The sequence below is a fragment of the Podarcis cretensis genome (genome assembly GCF_951804945.1).
Source record: "Podarcis cretensis genome assembly, chromosome: 7".
In the NCBI taxonomy this organism is placed as follows: Eukaryota; Metazoa; Chordata; class Lepidosauria; order Squamata; family Lacertidae; genus Podarcis; species Podarcis cretensis.
Window position 1 is genome coordinate 75037141 of NC_137176.1, and position 17367 is coordinate 75054507.

Consider the following 17367-nt stretch of genomic DNA (forward strand, 5'->3'; position numbering starts at 1 on the left):
TGCTTGTCTGTGCACATTCAGCAGTTTTCTTTATGGGAGGAAATATATGTTATTTATGCTTAGATTGACTTTACCTATTTCAAATTCATCATCCTCAGTCAGAATTTCAGCATTCGGTATAGCAGGTGGAGGCTGGCACACTCGAAGCTGATATGCTATGAAATGCAAAAGCACAATGATTAATTTGTTGCTCTGTTTCATAGGAGAACAACTTTTATAGCCTTCTCTTGAAAGTATCAACATCTAAAAGCAAACTACCCTGATTCAACAGGACTTGGGATGTTAAGAAAATGCCCTACATTCATTCCCAATGGGGATTGTCCAATTATCACATATGTTGGGGAACCTGGTGAAGGCATTACTACAAGTTTGTGGGCAAAAAAGAAGAAGAAAGAAAGAATACTGTACCAACTCCTTTGCTCACTTTGAATAACAATCTTATAAATGACTATGGCATAACCATACAGCTTCCTCTAATGTCCAACTGATCAGAAGAAAATTTGATATAACACTACCCCTTGTTGTAACGCTCAGTGCAAACAGCAGCCCCTAGAAACAGTTCCTAACTTGTGGTAGCATTACTTTTGGCATGTATTCAACCACTCTTTGAGGATACTCAAGAAACCTTATGGTGGACTTGCTTCTTTTCTGCCCTTCGGACATTTCTTTCATCCCACCAAATCTGAGAGAGTGTTTTGTTTTTCCAGCAGCATTCCTGTTGAGATAAGGCACCCCCTATCTGCGCTGTCTCAAAAAATTGAAGACTTGATGAAAAGGTCTCTGCCTTAGGTGTTCATTTTGTACTGTGGATCTCTAGTTGGTTTTTGTTTTTAAAATGGTTTTTTAAAGCCATTTTAAGCTGTTTTTATTGTATGTTTGTAAATTGCCCAGAGTCATCTGTAAAGTGAGATATAAGAATAATAATCCAACAAATGAGGACTAGGGGAATTTCTTGTCCCTTTCTCTTGAGTAATTCATTGCGGCTTGGTCCCTGTGTTTGTGCCACTGTTATGTGATCTGTTGTTGCTTTTTTAGTTTAAGAGGATGAATGGGCTTTCAGTATGCAAGGACAGGCCTTTCAATGAAGGACTGTGAGTCAGTGAAATGAAAACATCACTGTCTAGGATGGTCAGTAGTTCACAGATAATACGTTGGGGTAGTTTCAGCACCGATGTAATCCCATTACCCATGTCTTGCTCTTCTCTTTACAAATCCTATGGCCATCCATATTCCTATGCAATGCAGGCTACCAGTATTTCAATTTCCCTACAACCAGCCATATTACTGCTCTACAATGTGCAGTCAATCTGAAAGTGAACAGCTAAACAAAACACCAATTGGGAGACAATCAGTATAAAGATATGCAACACCAACCGTGGTAACTAAGCACAAAGAAGCCACTCGTTGTGAAGTCACTGTGGAACTTTATCAGTATCTGATTCGAAGTGCTATAGACCGATTCCAATGCAGTGTTGCCACTAAACTGTCCAATCTGAGGAGAACTTTGGTCAGGACCATCCCTAAAAGAAACATAGGCAAAAAACAACACTATAAATTAAATTTATGCCTTTGCCACACACTCTAGTAAAGAATTCAAAATGTGCCGAAAAGAAGTGCAAGTGAGGAAGAGTGGGAAAATAGGCAATTATGTAAGCTATAATGAGCAAAGTTCAGAGAGCACCTGGTACCAATTTCAGTGGAACTTCTGTTGAATATGTTTGTGTGCATTCTGAAAAATGAACAGAAATGCACATACATTCACACCCTTTCAAGCCCCCAATTCCACCATCCCTATTTTGTTTTATGAACCTTGACACACTTGGAGGAATTGGGATAATATCAGTTTGTGTCATCCTCACCTTCAAGTCTCTAAACTTGAAGATAGGAAGGAGACTCTGCTGTTCCAAGAGTGGTGCTTATAGTATTTTGGACTGTTCCCATCCTTTACTATGGTGTGAAACAACCATGGAATATGTGCACACCACACTTTTTAGTGTCCATAAGATTTCTGTCAAGTGTATTTTACAGGTATTTAATGTTCTGAAAACAATGTTTATGGAGCAATCTATATCTCCCCCTAATGTGCAGGTGAAATTCATTGTGGCTGCAGCTGTTAGCATTTGGTCACATTCATGTGATATGTGGTCATATTCAGACAATGAAACACTGACATTTGAAAGAACGTAAAAATAACAGGCCATTTAAAATTATGTGGCCCCTAACATTCTTGCAAATTTTTAACCAACGTAATACAGGGCAAAATGTCTGCATCTCATCCTGCTCTTTTTCTTTATTCTGAATTTTTGTTTTAAAATCAAACTTATAGAGGTGCTCTTCAACTGTTGGTTGTTTTTCAACCTATTTCTTGATTTGTACCAAGTGGCTAGTTATTTCACAGGATGCTATCAACACTGCTTGAAATTTGAATTGGATAAATAGCATAAATGTAAAACATGCTGGATGGATTCAAAAGAACATGACAGCCTTCTTGGATAGACACTTCAGTCCATCTACTCCAGCATCCTGTTGTTCACAGTGGTTAACGAGATGTCCCTGGGAAGCAGGACTAGCAGGACATGATGGGAATAGCCCACTTTCCCAGTCCACATCTGTAGTGGAGTTGTTGCTGTTGTTGTTGTTTTAAAAAATATAAATACATTTTTACTATTTTTTTGTGTGTGTGTTGCCTCCTTGGACTCCTTGGGGAAGAAATTGAAAAGGGAATTTTATTATTTCGGTCACAGACCAGTTCCAGCCACTTCCAAGGAAGTCATAAAACATGATAGGGATACATTTGAATTTGCAATTAGGTATAACAGGGACAATACAGATATAGCAATAGAGAAACACATAAATAAATGCATTATTTCTCCTGTAGCTAGTATTTTGAGATGTACTGCGGTTAGATTACCACAATGTGTGTTATATGAGGGCTGCCTCTGAAGACAATTTGGGAAATTCACCAACCCTGGCCTTACTGAACTGGCTGGCAATTAGTTTTAGGGCCCAATTCAAAGTGCTACTTTTGACCTATAAAGCTTAAATGGCTCAGGACTGCAATGCCTCAATGACCGCCTCTCCCCATATGAACCGACGCAGACCCTGCAATCATTATCTGAGGTCTGTCTTCATGTCCCTCCTCCTTCTTGAGAGGTCCAGAGCATGGCAACATGAGAGCAGACATTTCTGCAGCGGTTCCCAGTTTGTGGAATGTTCTCCTCAGGAAAGCTTTCCTGGTACCTTTGTTACATATCTTTAGGCACCAGGCAAAAACACTACCTTGCCTCACCAAAGCAAGGCAAATCAAGAGGATGCATCTTTTAAACATTTGTGTTCCTAAGCATGCCAGATTATAAAATAAATGAATAATGTTAATTTCTGCTTACCAGACAGTTATGAAATCATATATTGGCTCTGTTTGAAGGACTGTAAAATTTATATAAATTCCATTCCCTGGTGGTACTCTTACAAGCCAAAAACAGTCTTGGAAGTTTGGGTATTCATCAGGATAGCTGGGAGAGTATATTGTGCCATTCATTGCTGTAATATTTCCTCCACAAAGAGCTGTGAAAACAAACAAAACCAAGCAGATCACCAATAAAAGTGATTATGTGCACAAATTCCATCGTTTCTCTATTCTCCAGCAGCCTTAACTACCATGTGATGTTGCAGCCCACTAACCATCCCACTCTCTCAAGAAGACCTTTTCTGATTCAGCTCAAATTCTTCGACAGACTTAATTGGAATACAGTTAATAAAGAGAAAGTTTGCATGAACTAGTACTTTTCTACTGAAAACATACCTTCACACCTTGGCAGAGGATGGTTCCAATTACGACTTATCCCATGAAGACATGTTAGTGCTGAATTGCCAATTAGAGTGTACCCAGGAAAACACTCAAATGAAACAGTCTGCCCAACAGTGAAGTCAGTTCCGATAACAAAACCATTGCGAAAGGGCCGTGGGTCAGGACAGCTTTGCAACTGATATGCTGAAATGAAATAGTAAGGATATTTTCTATGCACCAGAACAGAAGGTCTTTGTACAGATATTTTTCTTTTTTAAAAAAATAATGTTTAAAATAAAAGACCTTATAAAATCTTCCAGTATGTTATGATGCTGGGTATACTCTGATGAGTCACAACAATGAACCCAGTTTCCCTAACATTTCTGCACACACACTTGAAATATGCATACTATCACTGGTTCTTGTTGTTTTATTTACTAAAATAAAAAGCCACAGAAATGAAAGGATTATATACCCCACTTCCCAGGAAAGTGTTGGGAGACCCTGTTCTGCTCAAAGGGAACTAAAAGCAATGCTGTGGTTCTTGCCTGTGTGTACAACTGAACTTTCCCTTTCTCTCCTTTTCCCTCCAGTCCTCAAAATCAACTCCAGAAGGTTGGGAGGTTCTCTGGAGCAGATGGGCAGAAGAGGATTCGAGAGGAAATGGAGTTGTCATTCTGTGAGTATATCTCTGCTTTTGCATCTCTGGACAAAACCCAATATGTCTAATCTGCTACCATGTGCAAAAATATCTAAAGAGTACAGATGGCAGGCTTGAATACACAGAATTATGCTTTCAGATTTATTAAATTTATTATTTATATACAGCTTATCCATTCATATTTTTAGGGTTGCCATATTTTGAAGAGCAAAAAAGAGGATACATTTGCTGATTACAGCTTTTAACTATGGATCTCTATGGAGATTCTCATCATGAAAAAGAGGATGTGTCCTGGAAAAAGAGGGCATATGGCAGCCCTATATGTCAGCAATGTCCAACCGGTCGACTACGACTGAGAAGTGGATCATCATGGTGTTCCAGGTCAATCACAGGAGTTAAAAAACTGATTGCCCTGTTTCTCATTAGTGACCCCGGCGCTATTTCCCATCTCCGCTGCTGGTGCTGCTTTGAAAGGTTGTATTCGCTGCGTTGGCGGCTGAGTGTGTGAAGGAGAGAGGTCAGCTGAGGTCAGCTTGTCCTGTGGTTTTCCATTTGCCCTGTGGCCACTTTCCCTAGGAAAATATGCTCTTTACTGCTGAATCGGAGCAAAATCTGATTGACGTTTGTTCTGATTCAGAGATAAAGAGTGGGCTTTCCATGGGGAAAGTGGCAGGACAAGCGGAATTGTGGATGAACCCTAAGTCATACACTGTGCATCAAGATGCCTGTCTACTCTCAGTTCCACAGGCTTGGCTCCACTATCTGAGTGTATGGCTTCTTTTCACCAACTGCTCTTGCACCCAGGATGTGGCTCTTATCAAGCCACAAAGGCTCATGGTGCTCCTACTTCCTTAGGAAGCCGGTGGACGTTACAAATACTTCCAGTCATGCTAAAGCAATAACCTACAGGTGGACCTGGGTTTTCTTCACTGGTCTCTCCTTCTCCCCACAAACCTTGGTCATTGCCTCGTGCCCTTCATACTGACCCCTTTGCCTTCTGTTTGGCTTTTTCTCATCCTCTGGATAAAACCACATATTTTACAAGTTTCTAAAATAAGTACTTGAAATCACTCACCTTGATATACAATATGAAACCCTTGTTTGTTCTGAGAATAGTCACTGTGAAAATATAAGCTAGTTTCATGGGTTGTACTGAAGAGAGAAGCTGGTATTTGAGGGCCACTGAGTCTCCCAATGACAGTACTAATATCTGTTGATCCACTTCTTACTTCCAAATAATCATGGATCGTCTCCGTTGAAAAATTGGCAAACTGCAGATGAACGCCTGAAAAGCAATTTTTGATAAACAAGTATGATGATATATACCAACATTTGGGGTAATAATAATGCATAGAAATATATCCAACAATAGTCATGCTCAGAGTAGACCTACTGAAATAAATGTATTTAAATGTAAGTCTATTGATTTTAATGGGCGTTCTCTGAGCATGACTTAGCTATCACCTATAAAATCTGTAAAACAACAGCAGCAATCATGAGGATGTCATATTACTGGAATGACATGCAATCTGATTCTGATCAGATTCATTAAAGGTAAAGGTAAAGGTACCCCTGCCCGTACAGGCCAGTCTTGACAGACTCTGGGGTTGTGCGCCCATCTCACTTCAGAGGCCAGGGGCCAGCGCTGTCCGGAGACACTTCCGGGTCACGTGGCCAGCGTGACATCGCTGCTATGGCAAGCCAGAGCTGCACACGGAAACGCCGTTTACCTTCCCGCTGGTAAGCGGTCCCTATTTATCTACTTGCACCCGGAGGTGCTTTCGAACTGCTAGGTTGGCAGGCGCTGGGACCGAGCAGCGGGAGCGCACCCCGCCGCAGGGATTCAAACCGCCAACCTTTTGATCGGCAAGTCCTAGGCGCTGAGGCTTTAACCCACAGCGCCACCTGCGTCCCTTCAGATTCATTAGGTGACCACATTTTACTTAAGTCACTCAGGGAGCAATCCTATAGCATACCTTACCCCATCCTAGGAACCCAGCTGGCTGGGCTGAGCTTGGCGGATCTTAAACTGGTGTAAGCCCAGCAAAAAAATGGAATTCTGAGGGTGTGGCAGGGGAGGGACTTAGGTTGGATCCTGTCTCACTACCTGGCAACCCAGCAAAAGTTCAGATAGCAAAAAGGGTGGTGTAACTCAAAAACTATTTTAACAGCTAACTTCATGCCAGCTTCTTTTGCATAGCATTGCTCCCTCAATCTCTAAACACATTCATCATCACATAAGTTATATAAACAGAATTTAAAACATTCATTCTGTATTGAAAACAACTTCTAGATCAAGTTTTATCATTACCCTTTCCCCCTTTCTTTTTAAAATTGATATTCAGATTTCAGTTAAATTGGAAAGTAACATTCCGTTTGCTTCTTGCTGTGCAATTTTGCCTCCATACAATACTTACCCTACTGCATTTCCAAGGAAAGGTTTTATTTTAGCTGTAAATGTGTATATAATTCATCCCATTTGCTCTGAGTCTCTGGGGCAGAATCAGATGAACGAATGTATGAAATAAAGATAATTATTTTGGGACCTTTTGAGGGACTATTCCATGTGGCAAGAAAATAGATTTACAAAATATTTTTACATCAATTAATAAGTTTGATACCTCATAAGACAAATTTACTGCAAATTATTGTAAGAACCAAACAGTTTCCATTCATTGGATACAGACCTCAGAAAGCTGTGAACTTATATCTCATTTAAAATGATTAAATGAATGCATTCCACTAGCATTAAAAGTACATTATGTATCTTCAACTGAGCTGGAAATCCACTGCATCCTAACCTACTCATTCTGGCTGATCTTGCATAGAATTGCCCCTCAGTTAGGACCATTGATTTCAATGGGTCTACTCTAAGTAAAACTTAGGTGACTACCACCCAGTGTAAACAATAGTGGGCAAGTTGGACTAGTGATCTGACTCAATATAAACATAGCTTCCTCTGTTCTTAAAATAACAAACCCCAAAAGCTTATATGTTAATATAGGAGAGATATCATCAGAAAGTTAAAGCACTTACAAGAACAGCAATAATAACAAAAAGTCATGCTGGATTAATACATACCAAAACCAATGGGAAGTTTTATAGTCCATGTACAGTCCAGACTGCTAGGATAGTTCCCAGGAAATCCTGGGCTAAGGATGACTCCGCTGAAGTCTGACATTGAACCACCACACTGTGCTACAAAAGGAGATAGAAATATAAAGATATAATGCAAAACAAGATTAAAATAACATTAAAAAGTTAAGCTTGCCTTCTCAATTTGCTAAATATGCGACTTTTCAAAAAAATATCAATATGTGAATATTATTTTATGTGACGATGAACATGGCCTCTAACAGAACTCAGGGGGTTGCCAAATGGGCACCTCAAGCCTAACGACAAACATTGAGGTGTCGGCATGCTGCCAGGTACCCCAAGATTAACAGGTGTGTGTGTGTGTGTGTGTGTGAGAGAGAGAGAGAGAGAGAGAGAGAGAGAGAGAGAAATCTATAGAGGTGAAACCCATCCCCACCCCCAGCAAATAAAAACAAAAGCCAGTGGGAGAATAGAGGATGTTCAGTGGCCATAGAATGGTAGGCATCTGTTGGGAGGGGAGAGTAATGAAAAATGAGGGGAGGTGGGATTGCTTGATTGAATTCATTTCCATCCCTCCCTCCCTCCCTCCATTCCAAAGGAGCCCTGGGTGTCTAAAAACATTGTAATAAAAATGATACAATTAAAATATTGTTGCAGGTTCCACTTGTGCTTTATCTTAAATGTTTCATTGTCTGCTGTTCTTTCACCTTTGGAATTAAAGTGTTGCACAAAAGACATACCTAAGCAAATTGGAATGGGATAATTCCATCTTCTTACTGGTCCAGGCATGCAGGTTATATGTGAATGCCCCTGTAATGACAAGATAAACGTTTTCAAATTTAGCAGTCTACCAATGCAGTTCTGTACTGCCACGACTAATCATTACAATGTTGTTTCCCAGCTCACTTCCTACAAAAGGAAGTATTAGGGAGAAAGCATATCAGGTCCTGGACATTGGAATTGACTAATCAGGTTCATGGGCTTGGACATCTGAATAATAAACCACAATTACCTCATCTTTATCAAGCTCCACTGGAAATGGTAATTATATGGTTCAAATCACAAAGCTGAAGCTCATTACTACACATTTTATATTGCAGAAGCATTATGTGAATGCTTACTTACAAACAAATCAAATTATACATATGCACGCTAAATAAAATCTACCTGGAGAGAATATCCTTGATCACACTGGAAAGAAACCACATCGCCAACCATGTATCTGTCTCCAACTTTAATTCCACTGTTGGGGGTCTGAGGTTCAGGGCAAGAGTCCAAACCTATAGCTGTGAAAAGTTAAAAAACTTAACAATGACAAAATAAATTTCCTCCATTATAGAAACAGATCCCCAGACATATACAGCACACAGTTGCTCAATTTGTCAAGCAAGTACACTCTGAGATTTATGACAGAAGAATTGCAGCTATTAAGTGGTGCATTTCAGAACCTCAAAGAATGCTTTCCACATCATACTGCATGGCAGGGGGCTCCTGAATATTTCAGAGGGTTCTGGGAAGTGTTTTAGGATAGCCCTGCTGGATCAAATAAGCTCCAGGTACAAAATGATGGTAAAGGAGCCAATTGCCAACTATATTCAGGAACCAGACTGCATATGCATATAAGTCTCCAGCATTCACGGTCTGGTACAGTGCTTCCATATCCTCCCTATGCATCCAAGTGAACAGCATCTCAAACACAGACACCAGAAGCTATAGTAGGATTATGTGGCCAGTTCTTGGAGCTACTCAGCTAGAGCCTCAGAGTGATTCACAGCTGTAACTGGGGGGAGAGGGAGTGGAGCAGCTCATCTCCTGGGAAGCTAAACAGCATAGCCTCGCAGCAACAGGAAAGAGTCAAACTGAAGTAAATTGAAATTGAAATACTTTATTGTCACTTGTACAACTTGTATACGGTGAGATTACACGAGCACCCCCCACTCAGCTCTCTTAGTCTTAATTCCCCTCATTTACTGACGCACACCCACCAAACCCGAAAGTCAGTTGCCCTGTTGTTATCTTTTCGTTCAGCAGCCTAACAGCCCACAGATAGAAGCTGTTCTTTGCCCTGTTGGTGCAACTAATCATGCTTCTATATCTTCTGCCTGAGGGCAGGAGATCAAGAAAGTGCCGTCCAGATGTGAATATAGACTAAGGACATAAGAAGATCCTGGTTGGATCAGCCCAAAGGCCCATCTAGTCCCGTGTCTTGTTCTCACCAGACGCCTATGAGAATCCTGGAAACATGAGAGAAGTGCAGAACTACTTTCCCCATTTGTGTTTCCAGCAACTGGTAAAGGAAAGGAGACCAGGAAGAAAAGAGAGACATGAGTGATGGGAAGATTTAGTGGCAAGCAAGGGGACAAAGCATAGTGGAGCAAACATAAGAAACAAAAAAGGAGTATAGACTGTTGGGAACTTGGATTCGGATATAGGGAGGTATAGAAATTAAATAATAATAATAATAATGTTCCTCTAACTCAGGCAGAGGGCCTTCTTGGTAGTGGCGCCCACCCTATGGAATGCCCTCCCATCATATGTCAAAGAAATAAACAACTACCTGACATTTAGAAGACATCTGAAGGCAGCCCTGTTTAGTGTAGTTTTTAATGACTGATGTTTCAATGTACAGCGGTACCTCGGGTTACATACACTTCAGGTTACAGACTCCGCTAACCCAGAAATAGTACCTTGGGTTAAGAACTTTGCTTCAGGATGAGAACAGAAATCGTGCTCCGGCAGCGCAGCAGCTGTAGGAGGCCCCATTAGCTAAAGTGGGGCTTCAGGTTAAGAACAGTTTGAGGTTAATAATGGACCTCGGAATGAATTAAGTACTTAACCCGAGGTACCACTGTTCTTTTAATCTTTTGCTGAAAGCTGCCCAGAGTGGCTGGGGAAACTCAGCCAGATGGACAGGGTAAAAACAAATTATTATTATTTATTGTTATTGTTATTGTTATTCAATAAAGCCAGATGAAATGAGAACATAGTCCAGAAGATTAAATACTTCTTTACAGTTACAAATTTCAGGGGATGGGTGGTGTGTAGTATGTATGTCTTTTAGGAACGCATATCCACCATGATTCATCTTCTCATTGAGGAGCATTTGGTATTTTTCTTTAGGAGCCTCTGATTTCTAATAATTGTCTAGGTATAAATTGTCTAATAATAATTGTCTAGGTATAAATGGCAAGCCGACCAATTTGGGGAGGGTGATTTGAAAGAATTGAAAAGGCATTCTGCAGCATATCCACAGCAATCCCTGTGAGCAGAAAGGAGAGTATGAGTTCCTTTCAGGAGACAAGATTCCAAAAGTGCTTCAGCCACAAGTTTAATAATCATAAAGATCTCAAGTGTTTAAAAATTAAGCATGATGTTTAAATATTCAACGTGAAGGACTTGCTTCTGGTTGTTAGGCCAGCATTAAAATTGGCTTAAAACTGAATAGGCATCACTTCCAAAAGGGTTCCTATGTTGCCCATGTCTGAAAAGCTTGCTTGTAAAGTAACATTCAGCCAAGTCAGATATGCCAATTAAAAATAAAATAAAAAGCCTTTTCAAATTACAGCTCACATAGTGAAAATTACTTGTAACTATTTGAACCTCTGCGGCTCTGGACTAGGGAAATTGCTTGGGGGTTCTTTGAAACTATTTATCTTAATGCTGTTTTGGAGACTTAGCACAGCTGTTAATGGAACCTAAACAACTGAAAGTAACAATCTACTGTGTTTACTTAATAAAAACCTTGTTTAGATGTATATTCAGCTTAATCGGAGGACCATTTGTGGCCTTGCGCAGAATAACAGTATGATAAATTCTGGTGAAACCATGCTATTTATTGTGCAGCACTAATTACTTAACCATTTAAACTTGCTGCTTGTTGAAATCACATAGGAATTTATCCCATGGTTCAACAAAGTTACAATCCATAACCCATCTGCAGCCTCTATAAGGTTAATCACTATGCGCAGGCACATGGGATGTGCACGTTTAAATCATTATTTGGCAAACGGCCTAGCACATTTCACTAAATCTTAGCCGAACCGATCTCGCAGCACAAGTGTGAAGATATAATTAAATAAATGTATAACTGCAAATCCTTGGAGTGTGATGGCCTGGGAATTGGATTCAGAGGCTGAACCTGAGGAATCCCAGCCTGCACAGGAGTCCCCGCCTCCAGGACCAGCTGAACTGGGGCTGGAGCATGAGCCTGAAGGGTCCTCACCTGTGCCGGATCCTCAGGAGCAGACACCAGCTGAGTCTGCTCTGGATCCGGAGGTGATCGAGGACCCATTGCCTGCAGGTGCTCCACTCTCAGCCCCGTCAGGTGAAGAGGAGACTGCCTCTGGGTCCGCTAACCCTCCAGCCTCTCCTGAGCTGCAGAGGCTCAGGGCAGAGAGGCAGAGGGAACTAAGTTCTCGCAGGAGGAGTGCTCGCCTCCAGGCCAGGAGAGGCGAGTCACCTGTGGACCGGGACTGCCCTATGCCTCGGGGCAGATAAAAGCCAGCCAGCCCAGTCCCAGGTTGCGGGAACAACATTGTTGGTAACCTGTTCCTGCCGGCACCCTGTCTTGTTCTTCTGCCAGAGTTCCTGACCTCACCTGACTCCTTGCCTTGGACCCCGCTTCAGCCTTGATGGACAGCCTTCATACCACACCCTCGACCTCGGACTGGACTCGGACCACGCCGCATGCTAACCCCCCGGGACCAGCACGGGAGTAGGCAGACAATAAATGTAACATGCATACCCACACCTGACTGCAGTCACAAGGGAGACCTACAAGGACTTGGCTCTACATGGCAATTTTGAATCCTCTCTCTTTCCAAAACTATTGGAAATAAGCATCTCACTGTTGGGATTCACAGAATGCTGTGTAAGATAATAAGTCTGCAGGCTTGAGTTTGCTAGTTGATGCAACTGGCTGATGCAATACTTTCTATGGAGGTGCTGGGTCAGAATGACTCAACTGTAATGTGCTGACAGTTGATTGGCTGCCATCGGTTTAAAAGGGAAAGCTGTCCAGCAGTAAGGTGGTGGTGTAGAGGAGTGTGGTCAGAGAGAAAGGGACTTCCTATTTGCCTTAAGGTGCAGCCAGGTGCTCTGTCTGACTGTATGAACTGCTTCTGTAGATATTTGTATATATACAGTGGTATCTCAGGTTAAATACGCTTCAGGTTACATATGCTTCAGGTTACAGACTCCGCTAACCCAGAAATAGTGCTTCAGGTTAACAACTTTGCTTCAGGATGAGAACAGAAATCGCATGGCAGCAGTGGGAGGCCCCATCAGCTAAAGTGGTGCTTCAGGTTAAGAACAGTTTCAGGTTAAGAACGGACCTCCAAAACGAATTAAGTTCTTAACCCGAGGTACCACTGTATAGCTCACAATAAATAATACTGCACTGAAGAACCTGGAACTCTGAGCATTTCTGCTAAAGTGCCGCAAAGAATTTGTGACACTCACCCACCCATATCCTCCTCTGGTGAAGTATGGATCTCTCATAAAGTGAGTGGCAAAGTTTGGGCTCTCAAATTTCAGTGGCAACTTGTGCAACACTAAAATCTGGTGCCCCCCCCCCCAATCTCTCTAGCTCCATTCTGCAGCATGGTTGTGCCACCCCAAGCTGGTCATGCTACCCTAAAGCCACCTCTGATAAGGGCATCCAGTAACTCTACTCATCTCTGAATATCGAACAAAAGTCTCTTATTCTAGCTAGGGTCATGGTGATGTTCCGTGTGTACACTACCCCACCTAACAATACTATGAAATGCAGCATGTACAAAACTGTGACATGTCAGCTTCCATTTAAAAAATGATTTCCCACCATGGCACAGAAACAGGGTTATACAAACCTGTTTTCATTGGTTATGGATACACTTCTCCAGCCATTCCTTTGAAACCCAACTTTGAAAAGTGACTGTCTCAACTGAGGAGGAAGGATGGCTATGACTCTGCACCCAGGATAAAAGAAAAGCTCAAGCACCTCAGATCATAGCTATCAACTTTTCCCTTTTCTTGCGAGGAATCCTATTCGGAATAAGGGAATTTCCCTTTAAAAAAGGGAAACGTTGACAGCTATGCCTCAGATTTTAGCAGGTATTCTCTGCTTCCCTTTCAAATAACTTCGGCCTCCAAATACTACACAGCAACATTTTAATGCATTTCAAAAATAATAATAATCTATATATCAATTTAAAGATCTACATATCAGTTTTCCCATACTCGATGGAGTCTGCATCCAAATGTAATTAAACACAATTCCACCTTTTAAAAACAATAATTAAACATGGAATACAAACAAAAAATCCTAAGGCAGCTAGTGAAGAAAGTCTGAACAGCCTACAAATTGCTTCAACAGTTGAAAGCCTTCAAAAATGCACAGATCTCACAACATCCCTAGAAGATCACAAGAGGATAAACAGTCTTTAACTGTTATTAGGGGGCTGATTCCAAAGCCTTGGAGGAATTACGTAAAAGCTTTGCTCCTTCCAGTGCAAAGCAGGGCCTGATCAACTACAAGTGTGGCAAGGACTCATACAATCTCTAAGGTACATTGCTCCCAGGTCATGAAGGTTTTAAAACCCAGGTGGGCAAGCTGTGGTCCAGGGTATTCATGGTTAGTTTACATAGAACACTTTGCCTCTGGCTCTGGCTACCTCATATGTACCCCATAGATTAGGTCTGGGAATATGAGGCCAGAGAGAGAGAGAGAGAGAGAACAAGAAGCTTCTTCTTCCCTGGTTTAAGGGTAAGCACCAGCACTCTAATTTGCTCCAACGCAAGACTTGACATCTTTCCGCAGGGCCTGCAAGACAGAGCTGTTCCACCAGGCCTTTGGCCAGGGCACAGCCTGAGTCCCTCCCTTGGCAATCTTCACGGAGCTCTGGCCCAATGGTTGCCAGTGGCTTGATTTGAATTAATTTTATAATGAATGATTTTAGAGTGTTGTGTTGTGCTGTACTTTTGTACTGTTTTATTGTTGTTAGCCGCCCTGAGCCCAGCTTTGGCTGGGGAGGGCGGGATATAAATAAAATTTATTTTTATTATTATTATTAGTTGTTGTTGTTGTTGTTTAGTCGTTTAGTCGTGTCCAATTCTTCGTGACCCCATGGACCAGAGCACGCCAGGCACTGCTATCTTCCACTACCTCCCGCAGTTTGGTCAGACTCATGTTTGTAGCTTCGAGAAATTATTATTTTACTGGCAAGCAAATTGCAGGTGTGGATTGGAAGTGAACTTGCAGGCCGTGTATGTGTGAAGTCTAAAGGCCCTCAAACTTCTATTGCTCCATACCAGGGTACTGATCTTGATTGGGCCCCACAGCTGCTATTTCTGAAAAATAAAAATAAAATCTGGGTACTCAAGCAACATGTTCCATGCCACATATACCAAAGTATATGTGCATTTTACCAGCTTCTCCTTGTTTTTGAGAAATCCATGCTGGCGTCTTATTTTCCACAGCAACATTTTCTAAGTGCTCATAGACTGACTGATTAATTTTCAATTCTCAGACTTTTCCTGGTTTCAACATCAAGCTCACTAGTCTGTAGTTGCCTGGGTCTCTCTCCCCCTCCCCTTTTTTGAACCATTTTCCCATCTCCAGTCTGCAGGAACCTCACTATTTCTCCAAGAATTCTCAAAGTCTATAGACAAAGATTACATAGTGCTGAGTTATGGCGGCTTTTTTCACCTGCTCTCCTTTTCTGAAGTTAATTGTTCACAAATACCCTTTTAATTATTAATATAGCCTTTTAAAATGAGTAATCCCAAATGAAACTGGAGGAAAGCATAGTTAGGCTACATATTTCTTTAAGCAATTGCTTACTCTTCCATTTTTTTAGTCATCATCTCTATTTATATGGATTTTTTTGTCAGTTACTGATTGTTAAACTGACAGATATTATCTAGTTTGTAGCGCACACACAGAATTCATGTACATTTTTCTCTGAATAGATAATCAGAAGAGCACATAGTAGATACAGGGATATTAATATAATTGAGCACCCAATAAATCTCAGAATACTATCCTGCTATTCCAATTCTCCACCTGTAACCAATTAATTAAAAAGGAAAAAAAGCTGTGGGCAGCTGACAAATAAATAAATGTGTCAACCTCCCCCCCACCCCACATGTTTCAGAGAAAAATCTATGGATCAGGTCATCTTGGACAGCAACATTTATGACATACCACAATGTGAGAGAGTTCCTTAAAATCTTCCTTGAATTTGCTTGTATAAAATTGACTCCATGTATTATAAGAAGACTCTTGCAATACCATAACGTGGGAGATTGTGGTTGTCATGATCAGGCTTAGTGCATGATTACAAATATGTATATATGTTTACATACTTCCAAAACAAAACAAAACAAAAAAAAACCCAACTGGTTTATCATTCTTCATTGTCTAAAGGTTTTTTTTATTGTCATTTACCATGACCACAGAGCTGTGGACTACCTCTGAAATCACCTGACACATACTCACAGGATCACTAGCTAAATGTCTCTCAATATTATCCATCTCAGTCTCTGTAAAGGAGACTATATGGCCCTTGGAATGTTGAGAGACTGGAACTTCTATCAGTCTTTAGCATTTACCATGCTGGCTAGGGCTGATGGGAGTCTGGACTCCAGCAGCAACTTGAAGGGCAGGTTTCCCATCTCTGTTCCACTCCTTTACTTCCTAATCAGATCTCATGCATCAGCTGACTGCCCATGTCTTTCCTAAGGAGGTAGCCTTACACTAGATCTATCTAGCTCTACAGTGATCAAGGCGTTAGGCAGAGATCCTTCATTCACATTACCGGTCATCTGATCTTTGTTTAACTGGAGATGCTATGGATTGAATATGCAACGCAACTGCTCTAGTGCTGAGCTGTGGTCTTCCACCATATTGTGTTCTAAAACAACAGTTTGGGCTTTGTCCACAGTTGTGACATAGATGGAATCAGTCTGTGAAATGTGCAGAGGAGTGAAATTGTTTCCATTCTATTTACTATCAATTGTTCAGCTGTCAATCATAGGTATGCAAATGAGTACTCTAGGCACCTACAAGATATATTCCAGGTGCAGTGACTGGAACAGTTACTGAGATCAATACATAATGGTGACAACTCCCTGAAATCTCAGCACTCTTTTCCTCTCCTCCTAGCTTTAAAACAACCAATTACTCCGATATCTTTGGAAACACGACAGCAAGGCAGTAAAATGCAAGGAGGAAGAAGAGGATTACATGACAGCAGATGAAACAAATACAAATACACATCTCTATCATAACTACTGCTATTGAACATCCAAAATTCAACACTTTCTGGTCACATTGCAAAATGGTTGAGGACTGAACAGGCAGTAAACAAAAATCAGTCAGATATACTGATAACAACACTTCAGTTTGTGGCTCTAGTCTTCCTGAATTTATTTACTTATTTTTTAAAAGATACAAAAACTTTTACATCGACGTCCAAAGAACCTGAAACATGTCATCTAACACTTTCTTCCATCTATATTTTCCCACAACCATCCTTCTAAAAGCTGAGAAAGGTGGTAAGTCCTAACAGGACTGAGGTCAAAATGGTACTTCTGAGAAACAATAGGGAAGTGTCAGCATGCTTGAGGTAACCCTGAGGTTTGCAGTAGAAGAAATACTCTGTTAAAACCTAAGACAGCAATCCCACAGAAACATCCCAATGAAGTTCCAGCGCAGTGGTGAACCTTGGTGTTCAAATTTCAGTGGTGTCCTGGGTGATGCCAAAATCTGGCACCTCTTCACCTTCCATTGGTGGTGGAACTGCTCTGGTGCCCCAGAAGCTACACCAAGTGCACCCTCTAG

At 41.2% G+C, this 17367-nt stretch overlaps 1 protein-coding gene across 5 annotated transcripts in view; it reads right to left on the reverse strand.

The window, feature by feature from the left end:
- Window positions 1-17367, reverse strand: part of CSMD3 (CUB and Sushi multiple domains 3) — a 592920-nt gene that overhangs the window by 84172 nt on the left and 491381 nt on the right. For all 5 annotated transcript variants that reach the window (XM_079984060.1, XM_079984063.1, XM_079984062.1 and 2 more), the window contains 8 exons: window positions 8712-8830; window positions 8285-8354; window positions 7530-7646; window positions 5524-5733; window positions 3803-3991; window positions 3387-3564; window positions 1375-1520; window positions 75-155 (listed from right to left, as the gene is read on the reverse strand). In XM_079984060.1, coding sequence (XP_079840186.1) covers window positions 75-155; window positions 1375-1520; window positions 3387-3564; window positions 3803-3991; window positions 5524-5733; window positions 7530-7646; window positions 8285-8354; window positions 8712-8830 — 1110 coding nt within the window. The remainder of the gene's footprint in view (window positions 1-74; window positions 156-1374; window positions 1521-3386; window positions 3565-3802; window positions 3992-5523; window positions 5734-7529; window positions 7647-8284; window positions 8355-8711; window positions 8831-17367) is intronic.